Source organism: Tasmannia lanceolata, unplaced genomic scaffold (genome assembly GCF_043159265.1).
Source record: "Tasmannia lanceolata isolate RefF3 unplaced genomic scaffold, GAP_Taslan_0.1 ptg000018l, whole genome shotgun sequence".
NCBI classification, from domain to species: domain Eukaryota; kingdom Viridiplantae; phylum Streptophyta; class Magnoliopsida; order Canellales; family Winteraceae; genus Tasmannia; species Tasmannia lanceolata.
In genome coordinates this window covers 56,680,402-56,698,232 of record NW_027518695.1, presented here as the reverse complement: position 1 = coordinate 56,698,232, position 17,831 = coordinate 56,680,402, and the positions used below count along the sequence as shown (strand labels likewise).

The 17,831-nt window shown below is 38.1% G+C and overlaps 1 protein-coding gene across 1 annotated transcript; it reads right to left on the bottom strand.

The window, feature by feature from the left end:
- Window positions 1-4,467: 4,467 nt before the first annotated feature.
- LOC143850509 (uncharacterized) lies at window positions 4,468-5,706 on the bottom strand. The gene has a single exon (XM_077359751.1). It carries the CDS (start codon window positions 5,704-5,706, stop codon window positions 4,468-4,470), a length of 1,239 nt encoding a protein of 412 aa, XP_077215866.1.
- Between the last annotated feature and the right edge of the window lie 12,125 nt (window positions 5,707-17,831).

The window sequence follows — 17,831 nt, the reverse complement described above, 5'->3', positions numbered from 1 at the left end:
ACTTTCTCAACAAAATCTTTTTTCAGTGAGTCATTTAGAAGAGCCTTCTTAGCAATGTTACAAGAAAGTAAGGCAATGTGCTGGCTATTTCTTGAAATCTCGATCCCTATTTCCTTTTTGGCTTTTTTTTTTAGCAATTTGCTTCTTTTCTTCTTTTTTTTGACATCTTTAGTGTCTAGGAAGAAGTCAGGTTGAAATATGATCTATCTCTATTGTGACCATATTTGCGATAGGTGGTTCCTATATGACATTTTCAAATGTTTTCTTCTTCTATTTTTATTTTTTTCAAATTTTGCAGGAGGGAAATTCCATTGAAAATGGTTGATGAAGTCTCCATGTATTTTGGGCGCGTTAATTTTTCATGAGTTGAAGGCCCCACCATATTTGACAAAACAAAGTTTTCCTCGCCTTGTGAGGCTTTATGACGTTTTTTCCACAATATGTGGCATTGTGAAGTTCTTTCCATATGCAGCGATTTGAAGTTATCCCACAATATGCGACAGTGTGAAGTTCTCCACCATATGCAGTGTTGTGAAGTTTTTTTTTTCTACCATACATGTGGAATTATTTTCGCCATATGTTGCATTCTGAAGTTTTCCCCCACCATGTGCCTTAGATAAACTTTGCTCCACCATCTGTGCCTTTGTGAAGTTTGCTTCACCATTCATGGCGTTTTGAAGTTTGCCCCCACTATATGCAAAATTGTGAAGTTTTTTCATTCCACCATAGCCGGCATTCTGATGATTTTTTTTATGCAATATGCGACGTTTTGAAGTTTTCTCTACGATTTGTTGCAAAGGTGTGAAGTTTACATCATCATTTGCGGCGCTGTGAAGTTTGCTCCATCCTTTGCCGGCGCTGCGAGGTTTGCTCCACTGTTTAGGAAGTTGTGAAGTTTACTCCACCAGGTTCAAAGTTGTGAAGATTGCTCTGCCATTTACGAATTTGTGAAGTTTACTCCACCATTTGCGGCGACGTGAAGTTTGCTCCATCCTTTGCCAGCGCTGCGAGGTTTGCTCCACTATTTACGAAGTTGTGAAGTTTACTCTGCCAGTTACAAAGTTGTGAAGATTACTCCGCCATTTACGAATTTGTGAAGTTTACTCCACCATTTGCGGCGACGTGAAGTTTGCTCCATCCTTTGCCGGCGCTGCGAGGTTTGCTCCACTATATACGAAGTTGTGAAGTTTACTCCACCAGTTACAAAGTTGTGAAGATTACTCCGCCATTTACGAATTTGTGAAGTTTACTCCACCATTTGCGACGACGTGAAGTTTGCTCCATCCTTTGCCAATCAGTGAAGTTTGCTTCTCCCTTCCAGGTATTTTCCAGCAATTTTGTTTTGTACAATATGCGGGTCACACAATTTGCCTTAGTGATGCAAACGGACTGCTTGCAGGGGCCATTGTTTACTTTTCCTTCGTCTTTCTTTCCAAAAAAGGAAATAGAAAACTTTAAGCAACTGAACATTCTTTCTTCTCTTTTTTTCTTTCCATTATTTTTTTTTTTTTTTGAGTTAAGGATCCTCTTAGACTTCAAGATGAGAGAAGTGTGTCCAAAAAATTGTTCGCAACAAATTTCACATGCATGAAAGAGAAATCACACACAAAATAAATTGGGATCAAATTTCCCTCTTGTGAAAAGAGGTTTTATTAATTTTGGTTGGGATCATACACTTCCGGCTTCATTGGCTGTTAATTAGATTTCTTGAAGAAAGAAAATACCTCTGATTATTCATCAAGAGGTTTCCTATTTAAATACAACTTTTGATTATCATCCCAAAAAGGTCATGGAGAGAGAATTTGACTCTCTGACTCTCTGGTGATTTTTGGTTTCATACTTTTTTGTAAAAGATTCTCTTGGAAGAGAGAAATCTTTGAGTATGATTTTATTTAGACTCTTTGTAAGAGAGTTCTTCGAGTCATTTCATCTTTCTCCTAGATCCTAGCAGAGAAAGGTATTTTCTTTTTTCTCCCGTAAATCGGTCGAGAAGGTCTTCTTTCTTTTCATCTTTCTCCCGTAAATCGGTCGAGACAGGTCTTCTTTCTTTTCATCTTTCTCCCTCAAATCGGTTGAGAAAGGTCTTCTGGCATCTTTTGAGTCTCGACTCAAACGGACTTCTCTCCTTTTTTTTTAGATGTAGTCTGTAAAACGATGGAAAAAGAACTGAAAATGAAAAAGAACTCTTAGTTTTTTGGGGAATCTTTACCTTTCCTTTCTTTCTCTGCTTCCTTCTTTTTTGCTCTTCCTTTGCGTAACTTTTTTTTTCTCTAAAAGATGTGACCCTCTAAAAGATGTGATCCGATCGAGCCCCTTTCTAAAGGATTTTCCCTCTTATTTATAGAGGTTCCTTGGAAGTTGGTTCTGGTTTTTAAGCTGGTTTACAGGTGGCTTTTGGCTCTAGGAAGGTTGTTCCTGGTAGCCAAAGGGGTTTCCGGTTCCCAAAAAGTGGTTTTAAGTGACCGAAAGGTGGTTCCATAAATGGCTTCTGGTGGAGCTTTTGCTGAGTTTTAGTGATTGGATCTTCAGGATATCATGTTGCCGTAAAAGGCGGGTGCCGAGTTATCAGGCTTTATCTTTGGGACCTGTGTTTGACCCAAGGTTGCCAGGGCGGGATTCGAAACCGGGATTCGATTCGGGAATCAAAAGCAGGATTCGAAGGTTCCGAGGATGGTTGGGAGCGGGATTCAATTTTTTGCCGGGGAGTCGCTGGGGATTCGTCGGGGATTCACCAGGGAGTCGCCGGCGAGCGAAAAAAAATTAATAAAAGATAAAATTTAAGGAAAAATACCTGAAAATCAAAATCTAAGCATTCAACTGTACACCATTAAACATAAACATGATTCTCCAAATACCGAAATTATAACAGTTTTTCATTCAGGAGCCAGGAGGCCCAGAACTCTACCATTAAACAAAAAATTCAGTTTCCAAAAAGCGAAATATCAAAATTATTACAGAATTTCTCCAGTATTTTCAAATAAGAACAAATAAAGTTAGGCTTTTGTCTTTCCCTTCGAATAAACAAGATCAGTTCGTCCTCTTCCTTCTACATTTTCTGTAAAGGAAAAGTTTAAATAAATGAATTAATATTTATAAAACTAATATCTTCACTGGGAAATTGAAAGTGTTAAAGATTTTGTACCTCCCCTTGTACGTTCTCCACGCCCCAGGAAACTAGTAATACGACCTTGATTGTTGGATGGTCGTTCAATTTCAAGTTCCGAGCTACTGACCACTCTTGGAGTCCCAGATCCTGCAACTTCGTCATTGTCATCTAAGTCACGAATAGTGAGTGAAGGACTTGAAGGTAATGACTGAGATGACGCACGACACGTAGAAGGTCTAAGGAAATCATCATCGAGATCCTGCCATCGCATATCCTCCATTCTGATAGAGGCGTCATCCATAAGTGGGAGCTCTGGGTTGATGTCCCATTTTCTATTTGGTCCTTCTTTGTATGCAGCCGCATTAAATCTAAATAATAGATTCCAAATTAAATAAATAATCTGACATAAGTAATAAAAAACAATTATTACATGCAAAAACAAAACAAACGTAAACCTGGATAGGAGTCGAAGATTTGAGTGGATGTACACAAGGGTATCAGCACGATGTGAATTTAAGTGATTACACTTTACATTGTGAATGAAGCTATACGTGCTCCATACTCTCTCTGCAGAAGATGTGCTGATAGGCTGTGAGAGAATTTTGATGGCCACTGACTGTAACTCTGGTACATGACTTCCATGAAAGTTCCACCATTTGGTCACACACATTGGGATTTTTCGCATCCTCCCTGGCAAATTTACTGGAAAACCTTCCAAACCTTCCAACCCTTCCCATGAAATCATATAACTAACGTCTAATCGTACCACTCATCTCATCATCAGGGGAGAGATCCGTAATGGCTTCATATACAGCATCCATGATTTCAGGGTCTTTATCTGAAAATAAAATTGAATAATCGATCACTCGATAACATAAATGAAGATAAATACAATTACATTATGAAAATTCACAATATGAGAAACAATTACATACCTGGGGTGACTCGTTTACCACCGCCTGGTGCTGGAATATTGAGATATGCAGGGTCATAATATTTTGGAGTGAGTACATGAGCCAAGGCATGCATTCGAACATTCATCTTCCCCCATCGTCCCACCACAATACCATGAATATGATTGTACATGTCAAGCACATCTTTCAAGTTATCTTTTATTTGTCCTAACATATTGTCCATGCCTTCGTACACTTCTGAAATCAGACAGCCTTCCTGGTCAGTGAACTTAATCATTTTATAGATGGGCTTCTTAATTAATAATGCCAATTTTATGTTTGTCCAAAATTCATCAGAGACTACACAAGTAGTTGTCATCTCGCCCGTCTCTATCATCACTTCGTCGGTGCAAGCATTCAACCAATCTTTCCAAGCATCTGTTAATACTGTCATCTGCAACGCCTCCCTTACATCAAGAAGTCTCTTAAGTGTATACAATGAGTTGCAAATCTAGTCTTCGCAACTTTCAGCAGCTCAAACTTCGAATTGCTTCTAAATATAGCAAGAGCCTGCGAATGATTGGTAATATATTTGACGACATCCTTGCAGGAACGGTAAGTCTCTCCACTCCAACCTAGGTGGTTATGCTTGGTCAAGTCTTTGAATATCAGATTTAATGTGTGAACCACACAAGGAGACCAAAATATGTGGGGATAAACTTTATTAACCTCTGTCCCAGCAAGCTTGCAATTGGCTGCATTATCTGTCAACACTTGCACAACATTAAAAGGCCCTACTTCTTCAATGGCATCCAACAAAAACTTTGCAATGTTTTTCCCTAATTTCTCAACGGCAGAGAAGTCGTGCGCATAGAGAAACATTGAACCGAACATATTCGATGCCAGTACATTAATCAGGGCTTTGTTCTTCACGTTTGTCCATCCATCAGAGACAATAGAAAGCCCATGTGCAGGCCATTTTTCTCTCACAACACCTAGATCTCTTGTTATATTCTCTCTCTCATGGTCCAATAAAGTTGTTCTTGCTTTCTCATAAGAAGGCAACTTATATCCAGGCACAAAATTGGCGGCAGTTATCATCTCTTGAAAATATGGAGATCGGAGGACGTTAAAGGGAATCCCATTGGGGGCCAAAAATCGCAGCACTTTATGATCAACACCGTCTCTATCCTTTGCTCTAAAAGACTTGCCAATTGGTGATTCACCAACCTTACTTGAAGAAGTCGCACAGGAGCTGGAAGACTTGCCAAGCATGTCGAACCGTGATTTCTTCAGTGGCAGTATCCCAGGTAAATTCTCTGCTCTTTGGACTTGGCTTCTGATGTGCTCTTGTAATTGTTTGTCTTTTGCAACTGCACTGCAATATGCTATTCCTTGACCTTGACCTCTTGGTGCTTTCACAAGGTGTGCATTCACCCTTGTATAAGTTCCAGTGTAAACCTTCTTACAGTGCTTAAATTTCCACTTTTTGGTTCCCCCATGTCCTTCGCCAGCTTTCTTTCCTTTGACTACATGTGACCATAAAACTGTCGCTGACCTTGCGTTCGGACCCAACACTATGTCCTCATCATAATCTTCTTCCACATATTCTTCATCATAGTTGTATTCTAGGTCCCCTTCAAAAACTATGTCATCATCACCCACACCTTGGCCTTGAAATTCTTGGTTGACAGTCTCGTCCACCATCTTTCCTCAATTGCCTCTGACAAAATCAAATTGTAAAATATTTGAATAAGTATGATAGATATTTTCTATTGTGAGTGTCTTACATGCACGCATGCAAGGATATGCAGGGGTTGGGTTTCCGTGGGAATTCCTGAGGGTATTCACTATTTTGCAGGCGTAGGGTCAGAGTTGGGTTTCCCGTGGCGCAGTGTCGAATCCATTGGATTTATTTAAAACAGACCGTCTTACGTGGGAATTCCCGAGGGTATTCACTATTTTGCAGGGGTAGGGTCAAGGTTGGGTTTCCCGTGGCGCAGTGTCGAATCTATTGGATATATATCCAACAGACCGTCTTATGTAGGAATTCCCGAGGGTATTCACTATTTTGCAGGGGTAGGGTCAGGGTTGGGTTTCCTGTGGCGCAGTGTCGAATCTATTGGATTTATATCCAACAGACCGTCTTACGTGGAAATTCCAGAGGGTATTCACTATTTTGCAGGCGTAGGATCAGGGTTGGGTTTCCCGTGGCGCAGTGTTGAATCCATTGGATTTATATCCAATAGACCGTCTTATGTGGGAATTCCCGTGTATAATATTTGTCTTTCATCAAAATATAAAACTACTTGAAACATTACAAAGATAAGAAATAACATTAAGCCATAATTGAACAATAAAGTTAACTACCCATTACATTAGCCCTAGTTGAGAATACAAAATAATAATCAACTAATTAACAATTAAATAGATCTGATACCCGTTCAGCAAAATACATCATCAAAATACAAATAAATCACCCCCTTGCACCGCTCCTAGAAGTAGCACTTGACTCAGGAGCACCACTTGCCTCACCACTTGCCTTACCAGTCCCATACCATTCCCAAAAATAGTTGTTCACCTATCCAGGGGGTGGGGTTGTTCTGAACAACAACGATGGTTCGCCGATTCCAGTCTCAATCTCATTCACCGTCCTCATCTTCAAGGATTGAGGGCGAATGGAGTCCGGTACCGAAACATCCATCATCGCTATGTGATGCTGGGCTCCAAAGTATTGTCGGAGGATCCGTAGAGGCAAGTAAAAGGAAGTGCTCTGGAAACCCATTATCCGAACGCACTTCTGACCAGAAGTCTCGAGGACTGCAGAGGAAATGGGAGCCCATGGGAGAGTCCACTCAATGTCCTTACTTTCACGACCCTCAAGCCATATAGCCCAACTGTCGCGATTATCGAATGAAACCAACACCTCCCGAGTATTAAAACTCATCGTCCAGGCTCGTCTTGGCAAAGGTGGTGGACCCAAAATTCGTAATCTCTCCACTAGCCAAACCTAAATAAAAAAAAGTTAAAAATAATAATCATCCATAACCAAGTACATCATTCAAGCATTTTTAATAAACCATCCAATACTTACATAAAGAATGACGGAACTTCCCGAGAAGTCAGATCCAGTAGATCGGCGAGCACTATCTAGGCTATCAAAAAGTTCAGCTAAGACAGTAGGAGCTAGATTTGTACCTTGGCGAACTTGATCAACTAAGTCTACAAAATATAATGGAATCAAGTCTGATGACTCTGATCAGCCTGGAAAGAGAAACATTGGATAAGCACATAATGCTAATGCATTTTCACGGCAACGACGATACTCCATATCCAGTTCTCTACTTGGTGAAAAGACTTGTACTAGCTTATGCACGAAGATACTACTTGCCTGACGGTAGTGACCTAGGGACTTCTGTGGCACACCAATCAGACTGCTCAATGCCTTATCATAGCCTTCCTTAAAGGAAGGCTTGAACATGGGACCATCAGGAGAAATGGGAGCATCATGCAAATATCTTCATGAGTCGGACAAAGCTCTTGCATTCCAAAATGAAACACATGCAAATCTGGATTCCAACAACTGATTGCGGCACGAATCAAACCCCAATCAACACAGACAGTGGCAATATTGCGTAAGCTGCATAGGCCCACCGTGCCAAGATTAACTCCTTCCACTTGATGCAACCCATTGATCCATGCCAGTAAACCATTGTTGGAGACTTCAGCCATTCTGCTCGCCATCACTCGTATAGGCCCCACGTAGGCTCGTATGTAGTCTCGTATTATTATCGAATGACAAATGATAAACAATATCTTATTAGCTCAAAAGACAAGCTAGGATAGCATTGAATATCAAAATATGGCTGGGCTAAAATCATTTCCCCTTTAATAATGTCCAACACATATCTAGGGAAATGATATTATCACTGCAATCTTTTTTATCCCATTAAGTCAGAGACAAATTGAGTTTGTACTCTGATGCTGTCCTAGCTTGTTTTCTCATAATGGGCTTGTGAGAGGATGTTGGAAGTTGAAACCTTTTTCAGTCGCAGCCCTAAAAAGTAAACAAATACTTATCATTCCCAGATAATATCAAACCCATCTACTGTTTATACTTTATTTGCACAATCACAATCATAAAAATATTAATTTTGATAAAAAATCAGCACATTCAATCATAAACAATATTTCATAAAAATATATTTGCACAACAATGAGCACATTCCATCTAATAATATTCAATTTTGAACTCAAACTCAATTCTCAAATTCTAAAATTAATTGGGCCTAAATGCAATTTTGAATCAGTAAACACTTTGGGAATCAAAATTTACATCTCATGTGGTGTGTGTCACAACTGTCAAGTATAGTTTTTTTTCAAGAAGGACTGTGGGGCTAACTTCTTAGGATGATCCAAATTCCAAAGTTCCAAACCATTTGTTGGGCAACTGAATGTGTACCCCATTGATCAAATCAGTTTCATAGGATGATCCTACCATTTGTTTTTCCAAAAAGTTTATAGATCAGAGGGATAGGTCATCCTATCGAGAGATGATCGGGGTACAACCGTACAACACATTATGGCCCGACAAATGAATGGTTTGGATCATCCTATCAATTGGGCTCCACTGTACTTTTGAAAAATGCTGGACTTGATATAAAAATTCTAGAAAATTAGTAATTGCCAAAAAACAAAAGCTAATGATGTTGGATTGGAGCTACCATGTTTTAATAATTGCACTAACTCATCTTGGCTTTTAACGACATTAGAAAAGAGTCAAAAGACAATTTAAATGGAGAAAAATTGTGCAATAATTAAAACATCGTAGTGCTAACCCTTTCACTGCCAAACCCTATCACACAACCCACAACCCAAACCCAAAAGCCACTGCCAAACCCTTTCACACAAATCGTTTAAGGGAAGGGGGGTTCATTTTCACAGAAATTGTGAGAGAATGGTGTGTGAGATGGTTTCTGAGAGAAACCATCAGAAACCATCCACAGAAACCGTGTGAGGGGGCGGGGGTAAAGCTTTTTTAGTTTTTCCAAAAAAAATGAAAAAAAAATACCTGCAAAGTTCTTCACTTCTTCTTCTCCTTCTTCTTGCTTCTTCTTCTTCTTCTCCTTTCCGGTAGACGGTCGGACGGCAGGGAGTGAGAGGGGCGGCGGAAAGAAAGAGGAAGACTTTCGGTTTTTTAGGGTTTGAGTCGAAACCCTCGTTTTATAAGCATTTTAAGGTTATTAAAATGAAATTACGAAAAAGCCCCCACTGAAAATACCCCCTCTTTACAAAAAATGGTCAAAATAGTAATTTAACGTCAAAAAGTTGGGATTTGCGATTCCCATCACTCAAAGAACGGATTTTAAGTGATGGGAATCGCGGTTTTCATTTTTGTGATCCCCGAATCCAAATTAATAAAACCGCGAATTTTATTATAATAAAACGCGTATCCCAAATTTAAGAATCGTGATTCCGGTGGAAACAGAATCGCGATTCCCAAATTAGGATTCGCGATTCCGATGAAATCGATTCGTGATTCCCCGATTCTGGGGAATCGAATCGAATCACGATTCGGATTTGCGATTCGGGGATTCGCGAATCCCCACCTCCAGGTATGAATCCTGCTTCTCTGGTTTGACCAATTCAGGGCTCATTAGGAAGGTTTTGGTGAACTCTGATGGTTCTGGATGTGGGCTTGGTTGTCGGTTGTCTTAGATGTTGGGTAAATTTGTGTTCTTGAAAGCTAGAAAAATATTGAGAGAGATATCGAGAGAAAGATTAGAGAAGCTTCAGGACTCATCATAGGATCCATCATCCCAGCAACCTGTTATTAGTCCGGTTTTGACAAAATGGGGTGTATGCAGTCTGTTAGACCGCGATGTCCATTGACAAAATGGGGTGTCTACTATCAAACAAAAAGACTATCATATACATATAGAAAACCATATAGATATCCTTTCTAGGCAAGATACCCACGTCTATCTCACCTCTTGTATGCGAGTCAGAATTACAACTTCTTGCCCATTGGCTCAAAGAATTTATGGAGAAAATCAGATTTTAAATGTTTAGAAACTACACGATAATATAGCCAAAGGGAATACACCACGCTTGAAATCATCCCAACCACTGCTATAGTGGCTACTTAAGCTATTTCTTTGGAAAGCCTCCCCTGAGTTGGGAAATTCCTATATAACTACTAGTACCAAGTGAACTCATATTGAACTCATATTGGCCAAAGTGAAGCAGAAGGAAAGGGTAGGGAGATTCGGCATGATGCTCATTGAAGCTTGGAACAATTTGGAAATAAGCTGCTAGAACAATAGTAGCAACTAGCAAGTCAGGCACGCAATTGGGAAGACTAAAATAAGCTGATAGACAAGAGTTCCTTATATCCGTATAAGACTATAATTGACGATAAAACTAAGAAATATTGCCCAAAGAGACTTCGTAGTTTGCCGTAAATAGTTGAAATTCCAAAAACATGCATCCCATAGAAAATGACAAAAATACCTATATCTCAAGAGAATGGTTAAAATAGCTCACACATGAAAAATAAAAACCAAAATACCCATCACATAGGAAATGACAAAAATATCAATATATCATAAAATAAGAACAAATTACATTTATCACAAGAAAACAACCAAAATATATTGATGTGAAAAACAACTAAAGTAGCTTTCACATGAAACCCAAATACCCACCTGATAGAAAATGGTAAAAAATAACCAATATCTCATTTTTTTAGAAAATGGCAAAAAAATAACCAATATCTCATAAAAATGAACAAAGCACCATGTGATTGCTTGAGTTCTCCATGTGATTCTTGTAAGCTTATATACATTGATAGCAGTATTAGCGGTTTGGCATGATAAAAAACATAGTCACAAATATCTAGGACATTTTCAAAATACCGTGTTATTTTGCTATATTTGATAAAACAATATAATCCAAAAAAATTTCAGAGTTTGAAACATAGTCGAGATATCTTCATATTTTGTTTTTAGTGGCAAATATATTGCCATAATTTCATGATATTGTTTGTTGTCGTAATTTTCTACATAAATTTGATATTTTTTATATATTTTAGACATTTTTCAGTTCTTTTCCTGATCTGAACTCAAAATTAACAAAAACAAATTACAATATCCCGAGATACACCCCGAGAAATTCTGCAGGCAAATATTTGTGACTGATAAAAAAGGCACTGATTACCTTAGCACCTATTATTAGGTTACTTCCAAAAATTATGTTCATATATTTTTATATGCAAATGGTTTTGAAGTTATATGTGAACATTTGCAAATAATGGATATTATAGTTTAGAAATGATTTGGGTTAATGGCTTTCAAGAGGCCTTAATAACCCTTTTGCAGATAAGATCGATCTTATTTGCAAATAAGGACGGCATCCGAAGAAGCCCTAAGATACCTTGCGGTGATAGAGACACACAACACATACCTATACAATTGTCTATAGACAATGAAATTGTATGCATTTTTACACAAGTGTCTTTGGTGGATTAAACATTTCCTACATACATGTATGAATATAGCGGGTGCCCCATCTGGGTGAATACTAACCTCCATATGCATTGGTGGCTCTCTTCCAGACCCTAACATACCATAGCCGGCCACAGATCAACAGAGAAACACCATTAAGCAAATAAATTAGCATATATGTGACGTAATAGGAAGGGAAATCCGAGAATTAAAATAACAACAGAATAAACACATAAATGGAACTAAGAAAGCTTGCAAATCAATCTTTGCAAAAGAGTTATACTAAGTGTTGCCTGCATTGACAACCCATATTAATATTTTAAGTAACACTATCAAGAAGATTTGCCAAAATTATATATGTAAAGTGGGCTTATAAACTAATAATTAGCAAAGTAGGAACAATTCTAGTAGTCTTGTTAGTTAATACAAAGTCAAAATGGGCATACGACTAGTTTATAATCAATAAGTCCAAATGCTCAACAATAAGGCTTGACAATTTTGAACCATGCCTCGAAAATGGCAGCAAAAAGTATATATCAAGTGCAGCATACATTGCACACCATATGTCCACTTCTATACTATATACTTGCAGTACATTTTTTTTGTTCTTGTAGGTTTTAAAAATTAGCATAAGTTATTTAGATGTTCAATAGAAAAGGATAAAATTTCATTTTAATACTTTCATAAATCAGTTGTTTTCTGTTGTTCTGCTAAAATTCAGCAACAACGCATTTAGTTAATTGTGAAGTAGCATCTAGAAATATGTCAGCTTTGCAGGAAGCTTTTACATAATATCACCACTTTCATAGAGAACATGTGGCACTCTATAATCTGAGAGAAAATGCATTAACACGTATTTTTTCCAAAGAGCAAAAGACCATATTCGTTTCCAATATAAAATAAGTTCTCCAAAATGATACAAGCCCGTTTACAAAATATATGACTAATGACCCCCCAACAAAACGTTGTAAGGGCTGCAACAAAAAATGAGGCCAAGAAAAACTGGAATTCCAGATTTAGTTATAATTACAAATTTAGGGCAGGGGGTTAAAATAATTGCAGCTTCCTTTATGGGTTTGATTTTGGTAAAAGAAAATGAGAATCGTTTTTTTTTTTTGAAGAAAAAAAAAAGAGAGAGATTTTATAAAAGACAAGTAGAAAAGAAACAGCAGCAGGACAAAAAAAGGGAAAACTTAACATGGGGAAGAGATTAATTGCACATTTATTTCCAGTATGGCCGGGCCAGGGAGGAGCCATCCAAATTCAGCTTGAAGAAGTTTGGATCTTGGGGTATGCACCTTGATTTCTTCTGGTTTTTTAACACGGTCCAAAATAATTTCCTTCCATTTCCGGTGCATATTTTGAACCCTGTAGCCCTTGGACTCTTTTCTAACAGTAGCCTGATAAATCAGGAGGCCTATGACAACCCAAAAGACTTTGATATGAGAAGAGCATTTGTAGTCAAAATTCCTCAGGTTATACTCCTTCCAAATCTCCCAAATCACAACAAAAGGAATGAAAGACAGGGGAATATGACCATTTTCCCCCAAGAGCCAGGATCCTAACTACCCAACAGCCCTTTGAATGACTATGGGAAAGTAAATTGAATGCCAAAGATTTTGAGAATACAATACCAAACTCATCTCGCAACTCTCAGTGGATAAATAAAATGATTTGAAGACGACTCCGCTCACAAGCAAAGGATACACCGATTTTCCAAATGGAAGCACTTTCTTTTCAGTAAATCAAGTGTAGTAACCTTTTCGTGCGCCACCAGCCCATCCTAAAACAAAACCTTGGACTTTAGTAGGGATGGGAGCTTTCCAAACGTTCATCCAAAAAAGGAAAGGATGATCACCTTTCACCAAACAATGAAAGAAAGGGCAAACTGAGAGCAGAGCATTAAGACACGGGCTCCAAATAATCATGCTAAAGGTAGTAGAGGCAAGGTTTTAAATTTTGGTTTCGGTTTCTGACATAGCCGAGACAAAAAAATTGGCGGAAATTCGGTAAAAAAACATATTTCATCAGTAAGCCGAAATTTAGGTAATTTCGGCAGAAATCTTGAAAAAAAATGTAAAAAATAACAATTTGACGAAATTTCGGCCGAAATTACAGAAATTTCCAAATTTTCGGTCGAAATATGGGACTGGCCGAAATTTCGGTTTCAGGTGATTTCGGTTTCAATGTTGACCGAAATATGAAATTTTGGTATTGCGGCTGAAATTTAGAACCATGAGTAGAGGAAACACAGACCCATTCAAGGACCCCAAAGGGTGACAAAGGTTTGAGATCCGCTTTTATAAAAATTCAAGATTTAATCGAATTTCCAAATCAGCATGCTGTACATAAAATAAATATATTAACATTGACAAAAGTTGTTTTCGTTGTCAGAGGAGCTCATTTCATCAATAGTTATAACTAATTCCAGCAAATTGAGGGTATTGTAATAACATTCATACATAAAACCGCTCCTTTCAAATTTCAAGAAACTAAGGACAAAAATGTTACATCACTGGTGATGTTATTACCTACGACAAGGAAAGGACATAATCCCAATAAAAGCAATTTAAAAATGAAATTCGATTAAATTCTGAATAAGGACAATGATCCGAGTCTAGTTAGAAACTATGATTTTTGGACACGGACACAAGTGTCGCATGTCGACACAGACACGAGACATAGCAAACACCCAAAATTTAGAAACAGAAACATTGCTAAAACAGAAGGTATGTATAATCAAGATTTGTAGACACAAGACTCGTGTGCTGAGTTTCGACACGGATAGAAGGTGTTTGACATGGCAACCCCTAAAAATCTAGATATGACGGCATTCCCATGCACGTACATACATATAAAATTATTGATTACTATCATAATTTGCAAGAAAATAAATACAATATTTATTTAACAAACTAATAAATTTTAGGATTAATCACCTATAATCTAAAACAGACATGAATAATCAAATAACAACGCATTCATCAATTTAATCTACTTCTCTTTAGTCTCCAATATGTAGGGAGAAAAGGAAACCAATAGGATACAATGAATATAATATTGTAATAAGAGTTTGTTTAGTGTTTTAGGTTTAAGGCAGGGGATATGACAACAAATATTAGCTAAAAGAAGAGTTTATAATAAAAGAAAAGTTAATAATAAAAGAGGTAAACACAATATTCAATAATAAAATAGAATGTTGCTCTTGACACACGGTACGGAAACGTGTCGAGACTTGTAGCAGTACATTTAAAAGTGTCAAAAGGAGTGTCGTGTCGGACACGTGTATCGGCAATAAATTCAAAGTGTCGTCTAAATCATAGGTTAGAGTGATAAAGATTCCCTCACAATTAATCGTTGTGATCATGCGTAAATTTTCTACTAGCAATGAAATTGAATAAATCAGCAGTTGTTGAAAAATATGATTTCATTATCCATGGTTTGCATTTTATGTACTTAGAGAAACTAGAGTGTAAAGCATAAGAATTAAGTGAAAGAGCTGTTGTTATTCTATTTTATGAAGGTGTCTCTGTTTAGGATATTGACAAAAAGGGACAATTTGAGTATGTAAATGAGTCTGTTAGCATGAGGGACAATCCAGATAGATTGTAAAACCTTAAATTTGAACAGAAAAACATTTAAAATATGACAGGCCAAGTTTTCAAGGACCATCACATGCTTTAGAAGTTCATATTAACATTTTTAGATTGTGCAGTGTAGGGCCATTAGAGGAGGTAAATGCCATGGAGGCAAAAAACAAAAGCCCTGACCGAAAGTCTCAGAAACTCAACAGTTATGGGCTACCATCCTCTTTTGTGGATCAAAGTTAATTGTTTGAACGCTACAACTGAAACCCTCCACCTCGGTATCTAGAGCATAATATTCCTAAGAACTTCTAACTTTTTGTTTGTGCGCAATGTGATAGGGACCATCCTAGAGCCCATATTTTATATTTAAGTGTCTTTTAGGTGTCTTTTAAGTCCATTAAGTTATGAGGGGTACCACAGTCTTTAGCCACTAGTATCACTAGGTTTCTTTGAATTATGAGGGTTCTACATGGGCCCCAAACATGTATTGCGGAATTTTAAGTGGGGGGTAGAGTTTTTAAGTCATTAAAAGGTATTTTAGTCTAAAAGTGTTGAGTTTTTATTTTAGGGCTTTAGAATTTTTTAGTTTTCTTCTTTTCTTATATATTGTAAGCCTCATGCACTTTTCCTTAATAACAAATGATGATCAAACAAAGAAATTTGAAAGCTTCTTCTCTTGTGAGGATGTGATGTCTACTCCTTACCAATGTGTGATGCCTTGATCTTCCCTAAGGTGTGATGCCTAGGAACCCCATGGTGTTATGCCTTGGGTTTTGCTTTGTGAGATTCCAACCTTGTTGTCTATCTCTTTCATGTTTCATTTTTTGTCTTCTCCCATAAACCACCTTCTCAAAAACCTCAAACCTCCATTAATCTCACACAAAACCTCGTTCGCATTATTTTTCACTTAACTTCTATACAAAACCCATAAAATACTTACTATAAAAATTTCCCTATCTTAGAAATATCATTCAAACCCATTCGTGCCTGCGCCATTTTTTTTGTCCCAAAAACTAATTTTACACCTTCCCAGCATTCGTCTATAGCTTCGCGGCATACGTATGCACCCGTCCAAACCTAACATAAACCTAGTAGAAATATTTTTCTTATTTAAATTCTGCATCAAATTTGGTATTAGAGCTCAAGTTGGAATCATATCGTATGGATGTACTGAAGATTGAACAATTTTTTTTATTTTTAATGGCAGCGGAGATCGAATAGTTGAATTGTTAGAAGGCTTGAATTTCAAATTTGACCAATTGCAGTCCCACCTGAATTTCGTGACTTATATTTATCAAGATTTCTATGCACATCCTTTAGCCATAGAGACTCCACCGGTTAGACAAAAGTCAGGAGTTCGTGCCAGAACAATCATTGGTGATACCTTCTTCGGAAAGCACAAAATTTTAACAATGGGCAACAGGACGCTCAATCTCTAAATCGAGTTCAACATCCCCGCACAAGAGTTACGTATTTTCCCGACGATGATTACTCTAGTGAGGAGGAATTCGAAGACATCATCCATCCGAGGAATACCCGTGGTCGTGTTCTGCAAACTGCGGCTCGTGATCGCGATTATAATATTAAGGTGGATTTGCCCAAATTTAATGGCCAAATCCATATCGAAGATTTTCTTGATTGGCTTGCGGCGGTCAAAAGATTTTTCGACTACATGGAAGTTCCCGAGGAGAAAAAGACAGAACTCGTGACCATCAAGCTTAAAGGAGGAGCTTCGGCATGGTGGGAAAAACTACAACTCTCACGTACAAGGATGGGAAAGCGACCAATCCGAACGTGGGCACGGATGCATCAAATCCTTCTTGAGAGATTTCTTCCCATTGATTATGATCATGTACTCTTTCAACAGTACCAAAATTTCCACCAAGGGAGTAGATCGATGCGAGATTATACAGAAGAGTTCTACCGGCTATCATCTAGAAACGATATTTCGGAGACCGAGGCACAACGAGTGGCACGCTACAATGGAGGCCTTCGTCAGTCAATCCATAATCAGATCGCTCTTCACCAGATTTAGACGTTGTCTGAGGCGGTAAGGATGGCAGAACAAGCTGAGACCATGCTCAACCGTTCAACCCATAAGAATTTTTATGAGAATCAAACTGTGGTAGAGACACCGCAGATCTCGATTTCTACGGCGAAAGAGAAGGCCGGTTTGGATCTTCCTGTTGGGGTGGGTAAATCAGCTCAACCATTCCTGACACGAGGAAGAGGGCGCGGAGATGTTCCAACTACTTCAACAACTACCCAAATTCCACTACGAGATCCGTATGAGTCGCAATTCGAGCAGCGGATCATATGCTACAAGTGCAACCGAGTGGGTCACAAATCCAATAGGATTCAACCGTGCCAATTGCTCTGATCGGATAAGCCCTTGAATCCACAAGGGCTTATTGATTAAACTAAATAATAAACTTACCCAACCTATGGATAAACACTAAATAATAAACTTGTAATGTTGGGACTCTTTTTTTCACAAAGCAAAAAGCAACAGCAGCTTAGGATAGAATCGGGAAGAGTAATCACTTTTTTTTTTAATTCCAATCACAAGGTGCTCTCCTCATATACCCAGGAGACTCAACGACCTAATAGAGACGTGTTGATATTTTGCTTCTTTGAATTGGATCCTCCACATGCGACAACAATCTTCATCCTTATCCAATAAGGAGAGTCGTGGTTGTGGCTACGTCACAAACAATGACTAATATGGCCAATGCACCAC